Source organism: Cnephaeus nilssonii (genome assembly GCF_951640355.1).
Source record: "Cnephaeus nilssonii genome assembly, chromosome: 9".
Classification (NCBI taxonomy): domain Eukaryota; kingdom Metazoa; phylum Chordata; class Mammalia; order Chiroptera; family Vespertilionidae; genus Cnephaeus; species Cnephaeus nilssonii.
Window position 1 is genome coordinate 38,083,155 of NC_137080.1, and position 20,522 is coordinate 38,103,676.

The 20,522-nt window shown below is 38.1% G+C and overlaps 2 protein-coding genes across 5 annotated transcripts in view; both read right to left on the reverse strand.

Annotated features, from left to right (window-relative positions):
* AFG1L (AFG1 like ATPase) overlaps positions 1 to 20,522 on the reverse strand; it is a 169,015-nt gene that overhangs the window by 17,193 nt on the left and 131,300 nt on the right. For all 4 annotated transcript variants that reach the window (XM_079780359.1, XM_079780357.1, XM_079780358.1 and 1 more), the window contains 2 exons: positions 18,230 to 18,300; positions 17,873 to 17,973 (listed from right to left, as the gene is read on the reverse strand). In XM_079780359.1, coding sequence (XP_079636485.1) covers positions 17,873 to 17,973; positions 18,230 to 18,300 — 172 coding nt within the window. The remainder of the gene's footprint in view (positions 1 to 17,872; positions 17,974 to 18,229; positions 18,301 to 20,522) is intronic.
* On the reverse strand, positions 4,175 to 5,584 carry LOC307105614 (zinc finger Ran-binding domain-containing protein 2-like; the record flags this gene model as incomplete). Its single annotated transcript, XM_079781473.1, is given in 3 exon segments — positions 4,175 to 4,341; positions 4,344 to 4,455; positions 4,458 to 5,584. Coding segments are annotated over 3 exon segments (1,011 nt in total). The 5' UTR covers positions 5,190 to 5,584.

Consider the following 20,522-nt stretch of genomic DNA (forward strand, 5'->3'; position numbering starts at 1 on the left):
CTCTAGAGAATGGGAACAACACCAATGAGCTAAGCAGTGCATTATACTGAGCATTTTCAACCTTTTTCATCTCACGGTACACATAAACAAATTACTAAAATTCTGTGGTACACCAAAAAATACATTTTTTGCCAATCTGACCAAAATATAGGTATAATTTTGATCTATTCACACCAGGCAGCTATTGCTGTGTTGGCTCTTGTCATTTTTTAAATTTGACAATATAAGGGAAAAGAGGTCAGTGCCCCTGATTAAACAGTCAGGTATTGCATGTTTTAAAAATTCTGGCAGCACACCAGTGTGCCTCTTGCAGCAACTGATTGAAAATCGCTGGTTTAGCCTAATAAGGGAACTCATATTCATCATACCCATGAACACAGATTGCATGACACTTTTCAAAAATATGCCATATACTGGTATTAACCATGTATAACTAACTGTTTAAAATAATAAAGAATATGCTCTAGCGGCTAGGCGACCCTGCTAGGGGTTCTCAACCTGTGGGTCGCAACCCACAGGTTGAGAACCGCTGCTGTAGAGCCTAAGACCATCAGAAAACACAGATATTTACATTACGATTCATAACAGTAGCAAAATTACAGTTATGAAGTAGCAACGAAAATAATTTTATGATTGGGGGTCACCACAACATGAGGAACTGTATTAAAGGGTCTCGGCATTAGAAAGATTGAGAACCACTGCTCTAGCCAATTTGGCTCAATGGATAGAGCATTGGCCTGTGGACTGAAGGGTCCCAGGTTCAATTCCGGTCAAGGGCACATGCCCAGGTTGTGGGCTTGATCCCCAGTAGGGGGCGTGCAGGAGGCAGCCAATCAATGATTCTTATCATTGATATTTCTATCTCTCCCTCTCCCTTCCTCTCTGAAGTCAATAAAAATATTTTTTATTAAATAAATAAGAAAATTTTATTTTAGCTGCACAACAACTAGTTCTTTGACAAGACTAATTTAGATATTAGCAATCCAGCTTACACTGAAAAAAAATATTGGCAGGGGAAAAAATAGTCCATCCATTGCTAGAATTATTTCACTAACTCATGTACTAACACAATGCTATAACAACCCCCTTCTTATTTCCACTGGAAAGGAGATTTTCTTAGCTAGTTCAAAACAAGTGGACATGTAAACATTATGATTAGTGCCTCAGACATTATGATTTCTGACTGTACAAACTACGGAAGGAAATAATGCGGCCACGCATTTGATATTTTTGAATATGATTTCAATAAGAATGTATGTGGTAATTATGAAGTAATTAGTAACAACATGATTCTACCAAAATCATTGAAACCAGTAACTAGCACTTGATCATTAACATAATCAAGCCATGCTGAGCATCCACTCGGTAGAGGGCAGTATTCGCTACACCTCCGTGGGAGGAAAGACATGAATGTGTCTGGCTTTGAGATCCCTCTGGAGGAAATTTTAAAGATTACCCACAGGGTGCCAGATGAAGTCCTATACCCTTGCCTACTGGTCCTACATGTGCATTTGAAATGAAAGGTCAATCGATTTCCTTTTCCTTGGGAAATCAGAGCTAAGAGGCATGAAAAGTGACATTTGGGACACTACAAAGAGAGGAAAGACTAGAATAGCAAAGAACTTATTTTAAATTTCAGAATGAGGCCCTCTGAACATGTAAAAGTCTTACAAATGCAGAGATTTTGTTATTTTTGTTTTGCTTTTCCTTGTCAGAATTCTTTGGGGACAAACGGAATCCTTTTAGATATTTGAAAAAGCTAATCAGAGATGGAAAAGAAGTGGATATCAGAGAGTTATTCTTCCTCCTCCTCTTCTGCTTCCCAAATCATGAAAATACTGCATGAAAATGCTAATTCATAATTCTAAAGATATTAAAAAGTGAATTAGAGCAAGGTTGAATGCCTCTCTCTGCCGTTGGATAAACAAAGGGCCAAATCCTTCAAATTGAATAAAACCAATGGAATTCTTCTATTGGATTCTTCTAATTCTTCAATAGGATTGTTACTCCATCTTCCTACCAAAAATGACCAAAAATTATATGCTGCCCAACTTCTTATTAAAAGATTCACCATTCATGAAGAAATTGAATATGAGTTTATCCAATTTCTAAAATCTTTAAACTATTTCCCTGGATCAAACCAATGAGAAAAGTTTACTTTGTAAAGCACTTTTTTTTTTTTTTTTACCTCTCTAGCATGTGTTTCATTGGACTGTACTTTGTCATTATACCCCCAGCTTGGATATAGAATCTGTTCAGTACAAAACATATGGGCAACAGGAATGGCGCTGACAAAACTGCCTGCTGGCATCTTTCAGGAAGTCCCTCTATGAAAGGCCCAAGGGAAATTTTCATTGTTTCTATTTTACCTTTGATTCAACTATACTAGGACCGTGGCTCTGTTTCCTTCCACAGAGATTTTCCAACCCCACCCTCATCTCTTCTTTTTTTTTATGTCAGTTCACATGATTTTGTTGATTCCTTTAGACTCCAAACTAACACATCTCTATAAATGACTGCCAGATCTGTAGCTGCAAGTCCTACATTTCTAATCTTCATTCCTAGACAGTTGGAAGCTCTCTTCTCCAACCTCACACATATTTATCTTTTTAAAAAAATATATTTATTGTTCAGATTATTACAGTTGTTCCTCTTTTTTCCCCCCCATAGCTCCCCTCCACCCAGTTCCCCCCCCCCACTCCATCCCCTTACCCCCACCCCCACCCCACTGCATATTTATCTTAAGGGTCCTGCCATTCCTATGGTCATTTGAATTGAAAAGAGCGTAGGTGTCTTGTCCTTGGCCCTGAAACCTGTCTACACCCAATCCTATAGATTTCTCTCACATTCATTTTGTTCTTTCTAATCTATCATTTTAAAGGGCAATTAGGAGCTGAAATCCAACCTATGCTCTATTTGCCAGGCAGTGCTCCCTGGTGAGGGGCAGCATCCATCTAGACCAAGCATGTCAAACTCAAAGGCTCACACAGGCCAAATAAACAAGGTTTAAGTCTATGTGGGCCCCAAAAAAACAAAAGCTTCAATTTTCATAGAAACCCAGGTTTATGTTGATAGAGACATGCTGAATACAAAGGGCTGAAATAATGAATAATAATGAACATAAAATAAATTTTAATAAAAATTAGTATTTTTTCTTGAACATTAACTTACCAGACACTGAATAACTGCACAAATTAATAAGCATAATGCAAATAAACCTATTTTTTTTGTTCTCCGAAAGCAAAATATTTCCTGTTGTGCACACCATACAAGTCAGTACAAGACTAATGATGTGGCAACCGGCTGCTAAAATATTCGCTGCTAGTATTAGTGGAGAGAAATGGTGCGCCTGCGTGTAAGGCACATAAGGGAAATGAATGTAAAACGATTATAGTAATCAGTCATTAGTGAACGTTGTAGTTCGTTATTAATAATTATGTATGACAGGATATTGTAAAAATTAAGTTATAAATTTGCATTAAAACGTTTCTTACATACCGTTATATTGGTTGGGCCGCAAAAATATTCGTTGTGGGCTGCATGTGCCCCTTGGGCTGCAAGTTTGTCATGCTTGACCTGGACGAAGGGGGACACTTTAATTTGCTCACTTAGCTCCAGGCCCATCTTGAGAAGCGGTTTCAACTAATGCACACAAAGGCTCTACATTTGGTAGCCACAGTGCCAATCTTCACATCTTGACCAGACTATCCAATACAGGTCTGTTTTAAAAATACTACTTTGTTTTATGCTGATGGAAGGTCTAATCCAAACTCACCTGATATACAAACTCCTTACACTGACCTCAACCCATCTATCCTACCTGAGTGCACACCATTCTCCGGCATATAACCTAAATTCCAACAGGACTCTTAGATTCTCTGCAAAGAGAAATCTGAATTTTTCAGGGTTTTTTCTCTCTCAGCACTTTAAAGATGTTGTTGCACTGTTTTCAGGTCTCCATTGCTTTTGATGAGAAGTTAGCCTCATTAATCATATTATTGTTACCCTGGCTGCTTTGACATTTTCTTTGTGCTTGGTTTTCAGCATTTTGACTATGATGTGCTAGGAGTTATTTTCTTTGTATCTAATAGGGGTTTGTTGAGCTTCTAAAATCTGTAAATTTAGCTGGGCCAGCATGGCTCAGTGTTTGAGCATCAACCTATGAACTAGGAGTTCACGAACGGGAACCAGAATGGGATGATCCAGAAGATGACCTGTGGTGCCTTTCGGGTGACCATGATCTTGTTTGTCTTTTTGTGCAATCACCAGATGAAGATCTAGAACGACTTCTCTTTCTGTTCCTCTCAGGAGAAGATGATGAACTTGAATAAGATCTTTTCGTGGGGAAGAAGAGCCCCTGTGGGATCTGGAACTGGATCTTGATTTCGACCCACGAGATCTCGAATGTTCTCTGGAACTGGAACGAGATCTTGACTGTGTACTGGAAGAACTTCTTTTGAACGGGACCTGGGCCTAGACCTTGAACTTGAGGGGGAGGATGAGCGTGATGAAGATCGTGAATGTGAAGATCGAGACTTTGAGCGATTTCGTATATTAGATTTCTTTTTATTACTATCTTCTTCTTCACTGGCATCAAGATTATATTTTGAGAGATCAGCATCATCTTCATCCTCATCCAATTTATATTTAGAAAGATCTTTATCCTCAACCTCTTCTTCTCCCTCAGATTCTTTATCTTCAACTTCCTTTAAAATAGATGCTGGACCAACTGCCTTCCCTCTGTATTTTTTCTTTTTACGTCCAAACTCATCATATTCTCCATCAGATTCTTCTCTTTCTATATATTCAACATTTTCTCTTTCATTAAAACCGCCACCATATCCTGTTCTTTCTTCTAACTTAGCATACTTTGGAGTATTACACACGTTATACTCTGATCTTCTTGCCCAATTCACATTACTGCAAGTTTTACACTGCCAGTCATTAGCACTGAATAGACTTCGGCTCTTCTCTGCAAGTGTCTTTCCTATTTCAGTGCCTCCTGCTTTCATCATCTTAGCCTCAGTTGTTTTCTCCCGACCACATCTATTACAGCTGGTTCTTCTGGCAAAGTTTACATTTCCACATTTTTTGTCAGGGCAAATCCAGTCACCGTCACTGACTCGGAAATTCTTGGTCGACATCTTGAACGCCGCCACCACCACAGCCACCCATTTGGTTCTTTTCATACAGTTTTAATTTCTTTGCTAAGACTTCTTGTTTGTTCATTCACTATCAGTATATTTTCCTTTATAACCTGAGTATAGATATCAAAGCTACTTTAAAACCCTTGCCACGAATTCCAACATCTTTGTCATCGTGAGATCAGTTTCCATTACCTTTCTCTTTTAAAATGGGTCAGATTGTCCTGTGTCTGAATACATCTAGTAATTTTGGATTGCATTCTGGATATTCCAAATGATGTGTTGTGGAGACCTGGGATTCTATTATATTCCACCAAAGTATATTGATTTTTTTGTTGTTGCTATTTTGGCAGGTACTAGTCCCAAACTCCAAACTTTCTCCTCGGTGATGAGGAGGAACTGAAATCTCTGTTCAGTAGTTTTTGGCCTTCACTATGCATGTGTACTTCACAGGTCAGCCCAAGATTTGGACAGAGTTTCTATGAAAAATGTTGAACTCTTCCTCTGTGATTCTCTCCTTTCCATGTTTTCTCCTCTATTTTCCAGCTGCTCTGCTTCCTCAAGCCAGGAAGAGTGCAGGATTCTACTGAGTTTCGATGTCCCGTATAAGGCCAACTGCAATCTGCTCTATGAAGTTTACCAGTGTAAACCCTTTCTCCATGTGTTGACTGCATCCCACTTTCTCCCTGCTTTTGGTTGCTCAGCAGTGCCTTCCAGATAATTTTTATTTATTTATTTTGTTCCGAGTTACAGTTGTGATCTATAGGTAAGTTGGTCAAATAGCAGCTATGCTGGCATAAATGGAAGGAGAGCCCGCCTGAGCCTTCACTTCTTTGAATATACTCTGTAATTTCCTACCTCCATGTTTTTCGTAAAAATAAACCCTCAGAAGAGGAAGAGATCACAAAGGCTGCTCTCACCATCGCCTATTCTTAGGAACATGAAACAGCCACCCATCGTCCCCCACCCAGCAGACTCTCCCACACTCCAGCCCTCAGGGCCCAGTTCCTCTCTGATACTCACCGCATTATGGTCATACTGATCCTGCAGTGCTCACTGTAACCTGCCTCACAGTCCAGTGATCTATGTACTACTGACCACATTGCTCTTCTAAATGAAGACTGTAAGTGTGGAGACTGACTCTTATTCATCTTCCTGCCCTCCACAGCACCTAGACCCATGCCAGCTTTCCATTAAGTACTCAGCAAATATCTGTTGAGTACTAGGGAGCAGGGCCATAACATTTTTCTTAAAAAGTGTAAAGCACTCTCTGCATAAGAGGTAATTTAAACAAATGGATAGAATGTTGGTTTATTTAACCAAATTTCCTTCCTGAATGGAGGGCATTCCCAAGACGAGACACTATTTGCTGACGCACTGGAACATACTGGTGGAAGTTACCCCCTTTCCTAGAATGTACTGCCCCATTCATCTTCCCACATTACTTACTTTATGTACCACACTCCTGCTCAAAGCCTAAAATGACTCTGAGGATCATGGTGAGACATCTGGTTTTTATGGAGTATCTATCTGAGATTTTCACTCTTACTTCCCTTTTCTCTCCAGCATGTGCTCTGCTCTCATTAGGCAAACATCATCTGTTCCTCCAGAAACATTTGGTGCCTGACTTCCAATCATAGCTGAAATACTTTTACCTGCTCATCTAAATTCTACTCACCTTTCAATGTCAAGATCGGTTTCCCCCTTAAATCTCAAGTTTCCTCAGAATCTTCCCAATTCTTATTATCCTTACATTTAATTGCTGATGCACTTATTATATGTACTTAACCAGTGAGCAGAGCTCTTTAAAACAGACTGTTACCGCCAAAAGCAATGACAGGAACGAGCCAATCACACCAGGCATTTTAGAGATGAAGTATTTAGACGCTGAGAGGTTAAGTGACCTGCCTAAGGCCACTCAGCAACATATTTCTTTCCACTCTACTGCACTGTCTGGTAGTTGGTTCATGTTATTTCCCCTATAAAGTGTACATTCTTTGTAGGAAACTTCTTGCACTTCCTCTGTATTCCTTACAATGTAGTGGCATACAGACATGGAAGCACTGAAGTAGTTGTTGACCGCTAAAATCAACGCAACAATCTTGGAGGGAAATATTACATAACATGTTTCTTGATTAATAATAAAAAATAAAAGTTTGACCCTAAAACACATGGAAATTTTATAATTTCTTGATGTTACAGCTCATTTCTAGTTTTTTTCTCAAAATATTTTGCCTGACTCAATAAAATCTTCACCAAGCTATTTTAAGAAATAAAAATTGTATATATTAACAATTCTCAAACTTGTTCTTAAAAAACATATCTCAACGTAATAATATATCTAATGGGATATAGCTTATTAAATATTCTAATAAGCAACATACTAAATTTAAGTCAACTATTTAATCTAAGGGGGAGATACTATGAAGTATATCAAATCATGTACTTTGTGGTGGAAACTGAAAATTTTGAAAATTACAAATCACAGAATTACTTGATAAAATTTTTTTTTCCTGTTTAAAAAAAGAAGAGAGAGGGGGGAGAAAAAGAGAGAGAGAGAGAGAGAGAGAGAGAGAGAGAGAGAGAGAGAGAGAGCCAGTTGGTAGGTAAGCATTAGAAAAGCCAGCAGTGTTAAAGCTATTATTTTTAAAAAGTCAAACAAGTAGCTGTAAAGTATTTTATAGCCACTATCAATTGGTTGGCCTAGATTTTCTCAACACTTTACCAAGCATTTCATCACATAGGTCTTCTGTTTAGAGAACTATTCCCAATTATTATTTAGAATTGTGATACATTTCTTATTAAACCCAAGTGAGATAATTTACTTTAAAATTAAAAACAAATTCTAATTTTAAAAAGCTAATGACCACTTTAATGTTAAAAATTTAATTCATATTTTTTAATCATTGTCTGAGCAGGTAAATGACACATTCCTCCAAAACACTGAAACAAATATTAAATATTACTTTGTCATACTTTCTTAGAGATTTGACCCTAAAAGGAATAGGAGGAGTTTCTTAGAGAAGCGACCCTAAAAGGAACAGGAGGAGTCAGTCTCCTTCTACTGCTAGATCTGATCCACAAAATAACTTCCCTCCTACGACAGACACATATTGAAGATGCACAATTCTTAGCACACTTCTTCTTCTCTCGAGATCCTCTGGGAATCCCATGGCACTCTCTCCCCCATTGCAGGGACCACACACCTTTTAAACTATTGCAGTAGGCAGCACAATATAAATATACTAGTGGCTCGGTGCACAAATTCATGCACGGGTGGGGTCCGGCTGGCCTGCCCCGATGGGGGCCGATTGGGGCTGGGCTGGTGGTGGGAGGGGACACAGGAGGTTGGCCTGCCAGCCCCGCCCCTGATCAGGCCTGTTGGCCAGTTCATTGGGCCTCATAGTGACTGGTCGTTCTGGTTGTTCCAATCGTTCCAGCGTTCTGGTCGCTGGCTTTTATATATATAGATTCACAGGAAGTGAAAGCAAGTTCTCTCCTTCCGAGAAGCCCTAGGCAGCTGAGTCTGAGAAGGCCACCCCTGCAGCACCTAAGGCGCTGCTCTTGCCCGAGTTTGAGAACAGAAGCTGAGCAAGACTGCTCAGCCTCACAATGTGTCCTGGAACAGAGAATTTCCATGTGAAGAGAGTAGGAAGGGGTTCTCTGAACCCAGTTTTTCTCCATCCCTTTTGATTCTTCTTCCCCCTCCTTTTCCTCATGGAAATCACCACATTTATTCTAAGTGACTACAGTTTTCAAATTTCTAATCTAGTCCCTCTTTTATGGACATTTCTCTAAGTCCCTTTCTTCTCCCTTTAAAATAGTAAGACACAAAACACATCAACAACTTTTAAACCAACACAAAGCTATTTTCTTGGAGGATACAAATCATCAACAATTAGTAAAAACTGATCCTTCAGTCAAACCTCCAACCTTGCAGAGAGTTCTATTTTTCTTTTATTTACAACACTAGAGGCCAGGTGCACGACATTCGTGCACTGGGGGGAGAAGGGGTCCCTCAGCCGGGCCTGTGCCCTCTCCCAGTCCAGGACCCCTCAGGGGATGTCTGCCTGCTGGCTTAGGCCCGCTCCCTGTGGGAGCACACTGACCTCCAGGAGGCAGCTCCTGCATTGAGCATCTGCCCCCTGGTGGTCAGTGTGCGTCACAGAAACTGGTTGTCCTGCTGTTTGGTCGATTTGCATATTAGGGTTTTATTATATAGGATTTCAGAATAATTAAATTCAGGTGAAAATTACTAGTATACATCTTACATTTTTAAGTCAAATTATAGTATAAGTCAATTATGAGATTTTATTCCAAAAACTTTTCTTATAATACTGAGGGCCTATATGAAACAATCTAGGTCAAGGTATGTATGTTGAAATCTTCTTTATTTATTTACTTTAATTTTTTTCCTTAATCCTCATCCAAGGACATGTCCATTGATTTTAGAGAGAGGGAAAGGAGGGAGGGGGGAGAGAGAGAGAGAGAAACATTGATGAGAGAGAGAAATATCAATCGGTTGCCTTCGGTACACACCCTGACTAGGAATGGAACCAGAAACCTTTCAGTGTACCGGAGGGAGCTCCAACCAACTGAGCCACACTGGCCAGGGCTGAATGTTGAAATTTTACATCTAATTGCATGTATCCTATGTTCTTTCTCCCACATTCAATGGCATCCTCCAAAATGGCATTATGAAACAATTAGAAGACCACAGTTTATAAAAGGATTAGGATTGGTTGAATGGATAGATGACTTTTAAGGTGCCTTTCAAGATTAAGACTATGCCTCTTTACCTGAGGGGTTGAGTAGGAAAATAGGCAGGAAAAGCCAGAGGGCAAAAAGACTTAGGGCTCATTTTCTTTTTCCTTTTTTGTTGTTGTTGTTGTTTAAAGTATTGCATACGTCTCCTTTTCCCCCATGGACCCCTCCCCGGCAACTCCCATCCCCCAGCACATGCCCCACCCTCCCCCAGTGTCTGTGTCCGTGTCCATTGGTTACGCTTATATGCATGCATACAAGTCCTTTGGTTGATCTCTTTACCCACCCACCCCCCCAACCCCAACTTCCCCTGCCTTCCCTCTGAGGTTTGACGGTCTGTTCAATGCTTCTCTGTCTCTGGATCTATTTTTGTTCATCAGTTTATGTTCCTCATTATCTTTAGGGCTCATTTTTGACACTGGATTCACATTCCTCCCTGCAAGAATCTGATCCATTCTCTACTAAACTCTGTTCAGTCTCACTTCTGCTCTACCTGTCCCCTGTGCTTTAGCCAGGCTGGCTGCCTGCCTTAGCTCTGGTGATTAATGCCCTTATTCCCTGATGCTAATCACCACTGCTGGCACCCGAACACCAGCAGACTTGACTCTTGGCCAAATAGCAGAGATAAAAGCTAATTCATCCTTTAGTATTTATTGAGAATGTACCAAGCACAGGGCACAAACCACAAGTAGTTTCCAACAAGTGGTCTCATTTGGAATACATGAAATGAAATAAAGCATAAAATAGAGAAAGGAAGAGAAATATCTCTTAACTCCCCAAGAGATACTGTTCAGTACAGTTTAAGTCTAAAAATATATAAACTAATATGATATAATCAAGATTAATAAACAGATAAAGGCCAAAACATGCATCTGATGTACTTCTTTTCTTTGAATACTACGAACCAAAAAAGAAAGCTAATGAACAAGTTGAGAGTGAACAATGTGTACACCCATGCATATGCATCAATGATATATTTTTCTGCTCACACTTTTACAAACACACCTGGCCACCTGTCATTATTTTTATGACACAAATAACAAACTACTCCTGCAAAACAGTTACTTGTAAGCACAGTTATCAATTGAGAAAACAATTTTCTGCAGGTGTAAAAATTACATTTCTCAAGAAGGAAATTTTAGGTATAGTCAGTTTACTCATTAAGCCTTTAGAATTCTGTTTTTGCTTGCTTTCTCTGAATAGGAGCCTTTCATTTTGATCCACAGAAGTTAACCCTAAAGTAAGTGATTCTCAAACTTTTTGGTTCAGGATTCCTTTACACTCTTATTGAGGAGCCCAAAGAGCTTTTTGTTTATATGGGTTATCTATCATTGTATTTACTGTATTAAAAATTAAAACTAAAATTTAAAACAATATTTATTAATTTATTTAAAATAAGAATGATATAACTATTACATAAAATCCATCAAATTAACATAAGTAACATTTTAATGAAAATAATTATGTTTTCCAAAATGAAAATAATTTAGTAAGAAGAATAGCATAACATTGTTCCACTTTTTTTTTCCGAATCACATGAAAGTCTGGCTCAATAGAAGAGAGCAGGATTCTCATATCTGCTCCTACATTCAATCTATTGTGGTGTGTTGTTTTGGTTGGAACATATAAGAAAATCTGACCTCACACAGATACACAGTTGGGACAGGGAAAAGCATTTTAATAGCTTTATCAGATAATTGTGGATATTCTTCTTTGATGCTACATGAAAACTCAGTAAGAATTTCCTTCCAAAGAGCATACTCGGGAAAGAAGGAGAAAAGAGTAACTTCATGGTAGAGAAAAAAGACAAACTCAACCTCAGACGAGCGTGATCAAGGTTTAACATCAACAGTGGTAAGTAATATTGATAGTATGTGCCCTTGACCTGAAGTTTGAAAAAAAGCACTTGACCTCTATGGTCTGCCTCACAAAGCCCATAATTTCAGTTTAATCATGAGAAAAACATAAGACAAATCCCAATTGAAGGACATTCTACAAAATAACTGACTAGTGCTCCTCAAAACTGTCAAGGTCATCACAAACAAGGAAAGCCTGACAAACTGTCACAGCCAAAAAGAACGTAAGGAGACATGACAACTAAAAGTAATGTGGTGTCCTGGAGCAGAAAAAGGACATTAGGTACAAACCAAGGAAATCTGAATGACATAAAGACTAGTTAATGTCCTACCTCGTTTGACTCAGTGGATAGAGTGTCGGTCTGCAGACCGAAGGGTCCCAGGTTCGATTCCAGTCAAGGGCTCGATCCCCAGTAGGGGGTGTGCAAAATGCAGCTGATTAATGATTCTCTCTCATTATTGATGTTTCTCTCTCTCTATCTCCCTCTCCCCTCCTGTCTGAAATCAATAAAAATATATTTTAAAAAATGACTAATTAATGATAACATATCAATATTGGTTCATTAATTGTAACAAATGTACCATAATAATGTTAAATGTCAATAATAGGAAACTGAATTTGGGAGAATATGGAAATTCTCTATTTTCTCAAATTTTCTATAAAACTAAAACTGTTCTAAAAATAGTCTATTTAAAAATTGTTTAAAACTTGACAAGAGTTTTTAAAATGTTAATTGCAATGTACAATCTGAAATAATATCAGTGTATTTTTAAAATTCTGTTATATTAAAATCCATGAGCCCTTCTTGCACTTTAAATGGATCTTTTGTCATGCATGATTTTGTAAAAGTATGCAATGGTTGTTAGAAAATATTGGTACAGTGAGATCTTCCAAATGTTGACATGTTCAATTATACAATGTCAAAATTTTGCATTTGTTAATATCACCATCAATCTCATCAGGAAAAAAATGCATAAAAATGGGAAGCTGTCAAGTTCATGGTGGTGGCAACAAGTCTTCCAAAATTCTAATTTTCACTTGTTTGCTCAAATGTTATCACTGGCAGCAACTACTCCTAGTTATTTTTCTTAAAGTGACAGTCTTACTTCATTCATTTTCAAGAAAACGTCTGTCAAACATTGTGAGCAACAATCTGCCAAGCCCGAATAGCCACAGTTTGTCCCACATTTTTTCAGGTAAAAGTGGCATTCCATGAAAAAAGTGGCTAGTTCAGCTAGCGACTCAAACAATTACAAGGTGCTTTTCCTCAGGACAACAACTTATACCAATGTACTTGGTATACGTAAGTGCTTCATGTGTCCTTTCTGCATCATGGAGAACATTAAAAGGTCATGTTCTTAAGAGGTGCTACTTAACAAAGTTAATCATTTTTACTGCTTCTTCAATGACATTCTTAAATGAAACTGAATTTTATTTTTTAATAATTACATGGGCAACGAAGAATACAATATAGTTTAGTGCCACTGCCTTGATTCAGCTAAGGCTCCAGCAATTTTACCCACCATTGCCTTTGTACCATGATTGCAAACGTCACCAAGTGAAAAAGCAAATAGTGTCCTAGCATTATTATAGAGAGCTTTGACCACAAGGACTCCTAAGAACCATATTTAGAGAGCTGCTGACTTAAGAGACCATATTTCTGACGTCTCCGCGATCCTCCAATTAAGTCGAGGTGAGGAACGGACACCTGAAAGTCCATGTCCTTTCCTCACAGATAAACCTGCTTCATTTTCCTTTTACCACCGCTCTGATAGGGAGGGAGTGACAGGGAACAGAGACCACCAAAGATACCTGCCTTTACCCTCCCACAGTTCTCTAAAAAGGGCTCCCAACCTTTTTCATATCATGGCAGGGGGAGAAAATGATAATTTTATTAAGGAGTAAAGAAATGAGGCTGCCTAAGGCTTGAGGTCCCTAGGTTGGAGGTATAGGCCCCATATAGCCTTCAGGAGGTCGTGGGGGTCGGTAGCTGTGCCCACTCCCAGTGGGTATGCCAAGGCACATGAGTTGGGCAGTTCCGTACTAAGGTTCTCAGTTCACCTGAAGGTGTCAGACTGGAGGATCTCTATTCCACCCCCAGTTTCATGCTGCATAAGAGGCTCAAAGCTTATTCAAATGTGTGAATTCACAGAGTATGTGATTGTATTGCATGGTAGAACTGGAATTATATTAATGTAATTTGATGTAATGAATGTAATTTGATGAAACTTGTCCAGAACATTTTTCAGATACAGTGTAGTAATTAAGAGCGCAGAATCTTATTCGCGGACTACCGAGAAGTTCAAAGACCTGGCTCTGCCACTTACTAGCTGTGTGATCTTGGGAAAGTAACTTAAGAGCTCAGGGCCTCAATCTCTCCACCTATGAAACGGGGACAATAGTGCCTACCTATTTTAAGTATAAAGTGAGTTAATATATAAAAAATACTTAGAAGGATGCCTGATAGATGGCAATGTTTGCTCTTGTTATTGTGCAGGTGCTAGAGGGTCTACTCATTGGGACCGCTTCTCTGAGCATGGCAGTGTTCAATTGCAGGTTTGCAAAGAAAGAGAATCCCGGAGCTACCAATAGGCTCCATGTTAAGCTGTAGGATTCCAGATGTGAAGTAATACACTGGAGCAGGGAGGGAGAGAGATGGGAGAAGAGAGGCTGTCCCGGGCCTTGCTAGTCTATTTATGGTATACATCCAGGGTTTAGAGTCAGTACCTTCTTTTACCATCAAGACACAAACAAATAAGTCTCTACCTAATATATATATATATATATATATATATATATATATATATATATATATATATAATTATTCCCTGGGAGGAGGCCATGGGGAAAAAATAATCGTTACCCGCCCTGGCTGGTTTGGCTCAGTGGATAGAGCATCGGCCTGCAGACTGCAGGGTCCTGGGTTTGATTCCCAGTCAGGGGCACATGCCAGAGTTGCAGGCTCAATCCCCAGTGGCGGTGGGGCGGGGGGGGGGGGGCGTGCAGGAGGTAGCTAATCAATGGTTCTCTCTTATCACTGATGTTTCTATATCTCTCTCCCTTCCTCTCTGAAATCAATAAAAATATATTTTAAAAAAATAATAATCATTGCAGACTATCAACCCACCCATTTCTCACCAAAGGTTTTTTTCATGATGGTGTCAGGAGTTGTGGCTGGGTGCGCCTGGGACTTCAAGAACCTTCCAGAAAGCTAGAATAGGTGATCCAAAGCTGGCACTGTCCCAGACACACCAGATGACAACTTCTTTACCTTGGGTTGGATGTTTTTTTCTTCACTGAATGGTTTTTGGCAACTGTTTGGCATGGCTCATAAGACCATTATAACTAATTAAGAGTTCAGGTTACAACTGAAGCTGAATGATTTCAAGAGTCCTCTTCATGTAAGTATTCCATATCTGAATTGCCACAGTTATAAAGTTGCAAAGAAACAACAGATTATCATAACAAGAAAATAGTCACAATTGAACTGACCACATAGAAATGTAGCCCGTCTTCAAACATCCCTCACAGCTTAGTACCAGTACCTGACCCCACCCTTCACATGGGTATCTTTTGTCAGTCAGTCAATGCTTGTCTGATGTAGTAATCATCACAATTACAATGCATATAAAGAGCAAACCTATCCATGCAAAGCCACTGATCAAGGAGGATCTTGTCAACTTGAACAAGGAAAAAAAAAATCAACAAAACTTTAAAAGAAAGTAATTGAAATATTCACAAATTAAAAAGTTTTTTAAAAATTGATGAAATCCTTAAATATTTTTGTAAAAATTATTTCCTATGTAACTGAACAACCAAATCAGAAACTTTGTCAAGAAAGTTATGCCAAAAATAGTCATCTGTTCATTGTTATTCTAGGAATTTAGTTCATAGTGCTATTAGAATCCAAATTTTTGTCAAATAAGATAAAATTATTTATTTTAGTGCTATTTTCACTTTTTAAGGTAAAGTCCCAATTAATAATCTTCTCTACTACCTCCAGACCATAGACTAAAGATTTTGGTCCTGGCTAGCGGCCTTTTCCTGGTACTAAGTCTCCTAAAGACATCAGCACCTTAAAAATATAGATAATGCCCAGCTCTGTGGTTCAGTGGTCGAGCTTCAATCCATGAACCAGGAGGTCCCAGTTTGATTCTGGGTCAGGGCACATGCCCGGGTTATGGGCTCAATCCCCAGTAGTGGGCGCTAGGGAGGCAGCCAATAATTTTCTCTCATCATTGATGTTTCTATCCCTCATTCTCTCTCCCTTCCTCTTTCTGAAATCAATAAAAACATTTAAAAAGAGATAGATAGATGATAGATAGATAGATGAATGATAGATAGATAGATAGATAGATAGATAGATAGATAGATAGATAGGTATTTTTATCTGTTCAGTATCTGTTCCAAGAGACCATCTTGCCTCACTACCTAGGATACAACAGGTCTGTCCTTCCCTTCTCCTCACTAGGTCCCTTTTGTGAAGGAGAAGCAGCTTTGTCTTTGGGACACACAAGATTTTTCTCAAGTTTATTTCTCTGGCAAAGTACGTAAAACTTAAATGGAAGCCTTAATAGAAATTTTTCTGGAGATATTAGATTACAAGGACCCAGCTAAGACTGACCCAGTAGAAGTGTGAAGGGTCCATATTTACTAACAGAGACGGACATTATCACCCTGTCAGATGATCCTACTTGATCCAAAACCTTACTGGTTTTGAAGTGCTTTATTTCTATAATGAAAGTTGTAGATTGGATTTATCTCACTGGTTTAAAAATGGCAAATGTAGTCCCACTGGCATGGTTCAGTGGTTGAGCATCAACCTATGAACCAGGAGGACATGGTTTGATTCCCGGTCAGGGCACATGCCCATGTTGCGGGCTCAATACACAGTGCAGGCATGCAGGAGGCAGCCATCAGAGATTCTCATCATTGATGTTTCTCTCTCTCTCTCTCTCTCTCTCTCTCTCCCTTCCTCTCTGAAATCAATAAAAATATATATTTTTAAAAATAAAATAAAAATGTCAAATGTACACTAGTTAGAAGTAATTAAGTCACTAGTTTTTAAGAAAAGTACTCATGAAATGGATGGCAGGTATAAATAAAGACTTTTTCTTCCCCTACTGAAAAACAATTGTTTTTTAGTTACCTAAAAGTCAAGATAAATCAGAGACCAGCTGGAATAATAATTTATAAAAGATAATTGAGGTATTATTCTTAAAGGAAGGTGTGATTTGGATTTATTTTTCTCAAGATTTACAGCAAATAAATATATTGAATATCCATTGAGCACTGAGAATTACAGAGCTTTTAAAAGACAGAACTCATTTCTATAATGAATCTGCAATCAAAGTCTTTCTCATTTATATGAATGTGTGTATATGTACATTTTCTCTGTTGAATATATTATTATATAACACATATGTAATGGTTATAAATACTCACTTTCTTTGACCCCGGCACAAATAGGCCAGATATTATGGCAATAACAGATGGGTAATAGAATGAGGAATAGAAAATCTTTTGTAATACATCCTTGGATCATGGTAATATTACTTCATCTTCCTTTCTGCACATACTAACCTCACCTCAATTAAAAAATAATATGCCCGGCTGGTGGTTGAGTGTCAAATTATGAACCAGGAGGTCACGATTCGATTCTCGGTTAGGGCACATGCCTGGGTTTTGGGCTCGATCCCCAGTAGGAGGTGTGCAGAAGGCAGCCAATCAATGATTCTCTCTCATCATTGATCTTTCCCTCGCCCTTCCTCTCTGAAATCAATAAAAACATCATCATCATAATAATACTCTCTTATGTTTCACTTTTATAAAATATTCCTAAAACTGATTTTAATTTTGCTTCCAGCAACAGTTGACAGTTCTCTCTGTATTTCTATTTTTTGTTTTAAGAGTCCAAGTGCAAATTTTGTGCCAATATCTATAAAAAGCACATGGCATATACAGATAAGTATTTCCCTTAATGAGACTTTTAAATCCATTCTGACTCTGTGGATAGTATTTTAAAGTCTGAAACAGACAGAGAGGAAAATCTGAAGTATTTTAACATGTGAAAAGGCCAATGAGTCTGGACGTGTCTAGATACTTACTCTTTCACACAGCTCTTCAAATGTGCAGTCGGCAATGGTTCCACAGGCTTTATTCAGCCACAGCTCTCTGCCTTGCACTTTTAGAATCCTTGGTCTAGTTACTATGGGAACATGAACAAAGACTCAATCTTGTCTGGATAATTACTATAAAATTCATCTCTTACAGATAGGAAATGCATAGCTTGATGAATAATAGCACATGATTCAACACATAAATTAGACAAAATGCTGATACAATGACTGCCACTTGAGCGTGGCATCAACCCATATACAGCAATGGAACTTATTAATTGGTCAGTGGAGATTGGGCATTGTGTTCTAAATGTATTCTCTTTCAAGAGAAATTAACTTACGTACAATCATTTTGTTTCTGAGCCAGCTCATCAAACAACTTATCCATGACAGCCTCCACATCAGCTTCACTTGTGCTACAGTGAAAAGAATAATAGAATATGAAATTAATAACACTTGAAGCCAACATCAAACAGCTGCCTGAGCCTGCTTAGCTTTTTGCCCATAAAAGAAGAGAACAGGATGTTATGTTCTAAATACAAACATTAGATTTAGAATACACTTAAAAGCAGAGAATATTAACTCTCAGGTAGATGATTCTGCCTTATTTGCATACACTGAAAGACTTCTGTGCTTCTGGCTGTTTCCAGTAATGAGACGATACAGGCAGAGTAAATCCATTAATACTATGTGTACACAATGAAAAGAAAGCCTTCTGGCTCTCCCTTGCATGCAAAACAAGAGCAAATAGACAAGGCAGTCAAGCATCCAGCAAAGTATCCTTTGAAATCTCTACTGAGAGGGTACATGTGAAATTAAATATTGAAACTGCTTTAAAAAAAAAAAATCAAGTCAATCCACTGACTGAGAGGATCAAACATCCAGAATTAAATTACCAGCTTTGAAATACCAACGAGATCTACACATCAATAACTTTATCAGACTTAGAGTATAAGAACAATTATAAACCACAGAGCTTCTTACAAAAGTATCCTTGTCGGAAATTCAAGAAAACTCTTTCCTTCTGTGATGCCCACCATTGCAGTTACTATGAAGTTAGTCTCATCAAAGAACCTTTTGTATTCTAATTAGAAATCACCATATGGTTTAAGGAACCTACAAATATAAATGTGATAATACTATGGCCTTTTTTCCTCTCACCTTTTTTTTTTTCAAGAGGAGTTGATAAATTAACAGTCAGTAAAATAAAATAACTGGTAGAGGAAATAAATGCTATCAAAAAAAAACTTCAAGTGAAAATGGAATTTTATTCCAACTCTATCTACATACAAACTTAGACAGAATGACCCGCCAATATGCTTGATGTTGACACACAAATTACTCTTATCTAGGTGTGGAAGCAATTAAACTCAATTCCAGGGATGTAAGGCTGGTACAATATCTTCAAATCAATAAACATGATCCATCACATAAACAAACTAAGAGACAAAAATCACATAATCATATCAATTGATGCAGAAAAAGCATTTGACAAAATCCAACACACTTTCTTGATAAAAACTCTCAGCAAAGTGGGAATAGAGGGATCATACCTCAACATAATAAAAGCCTTATATGACAAACCTATAGCCAACATCATACTCAATGGGCAAAAACTAAAACCATTCTCTTATGAACAAGGCAGGGATGCCCACTTTCACCACTCCTGTTTAACATAGTAGTGGAAATGCTAGCTATAGCAATCAGACAAGAAGAAGAAATAAAAGGCATCCAAATTGGAAAAGAAGAAGTAAAACTGTCATTACTCACAGATAACATGATATTGTACATAGAAAACCCTAAAGACTCCATCAAAAAACTACTACTAGACTTAGTAAATGAATTTGTCAATGTAGCAGGATATAAAATTAACACCCAGAAATCTATGGCTTTTTTATACACCAACAATGTACTCACAGAAAGAGAAACTAAAAAAAAAAAAAAAAAAAAGCAATCCCATTTACCACTGCAACAAAAAAATTAAGATACCTAGGAATAAACTTTACTAAGGAGGTAAAAGATCTGTACTCGGAAAATTACAGGACAGTTGCAAAGAGAGATAGTGGAAGACATAAACAAATGAAAGACATGCTCATGGATTGGTAGAATCAACATCATTAAAATGTCCATACTACCCAAAGCAATCTATAGATTCAATGCAATTCCCATTAAATTACCAACGGCATATTTCACAGACCTAGAACAAACTCTCCAAAAATCATATGGAATAGAAAAAGACCCTGAGTAGCTGCAGCAATCTGAGAAAGAAGAACAAAGATGGAGGGATCACAATACCAGATATCAAGCTATATTACAAAGCCACTGTTCTCAAAACTGCCTGGTACTGGCACAAGAACAGACATGTAGACCAATGGAACCGAACAGAGAATCCAGAAATTGACCCAAGCCACTATGGTCAATTAATATTTGACAAAGGAGGCAAGAGCATACAATGGAGTCAAGACGGTCTCTTCAATAAATGGTGTGGGGAAAATTGGACAGATACATGCCAAAAAAAATGAAACTTGAACACCAACTTACATCATACACAAAAATAAACTCAAAATGGATAAAGGACTTAAACGTACGATGGGAAACCATAAAAATCTTAGAAGAATCCATAGGCAGCAAAATATCA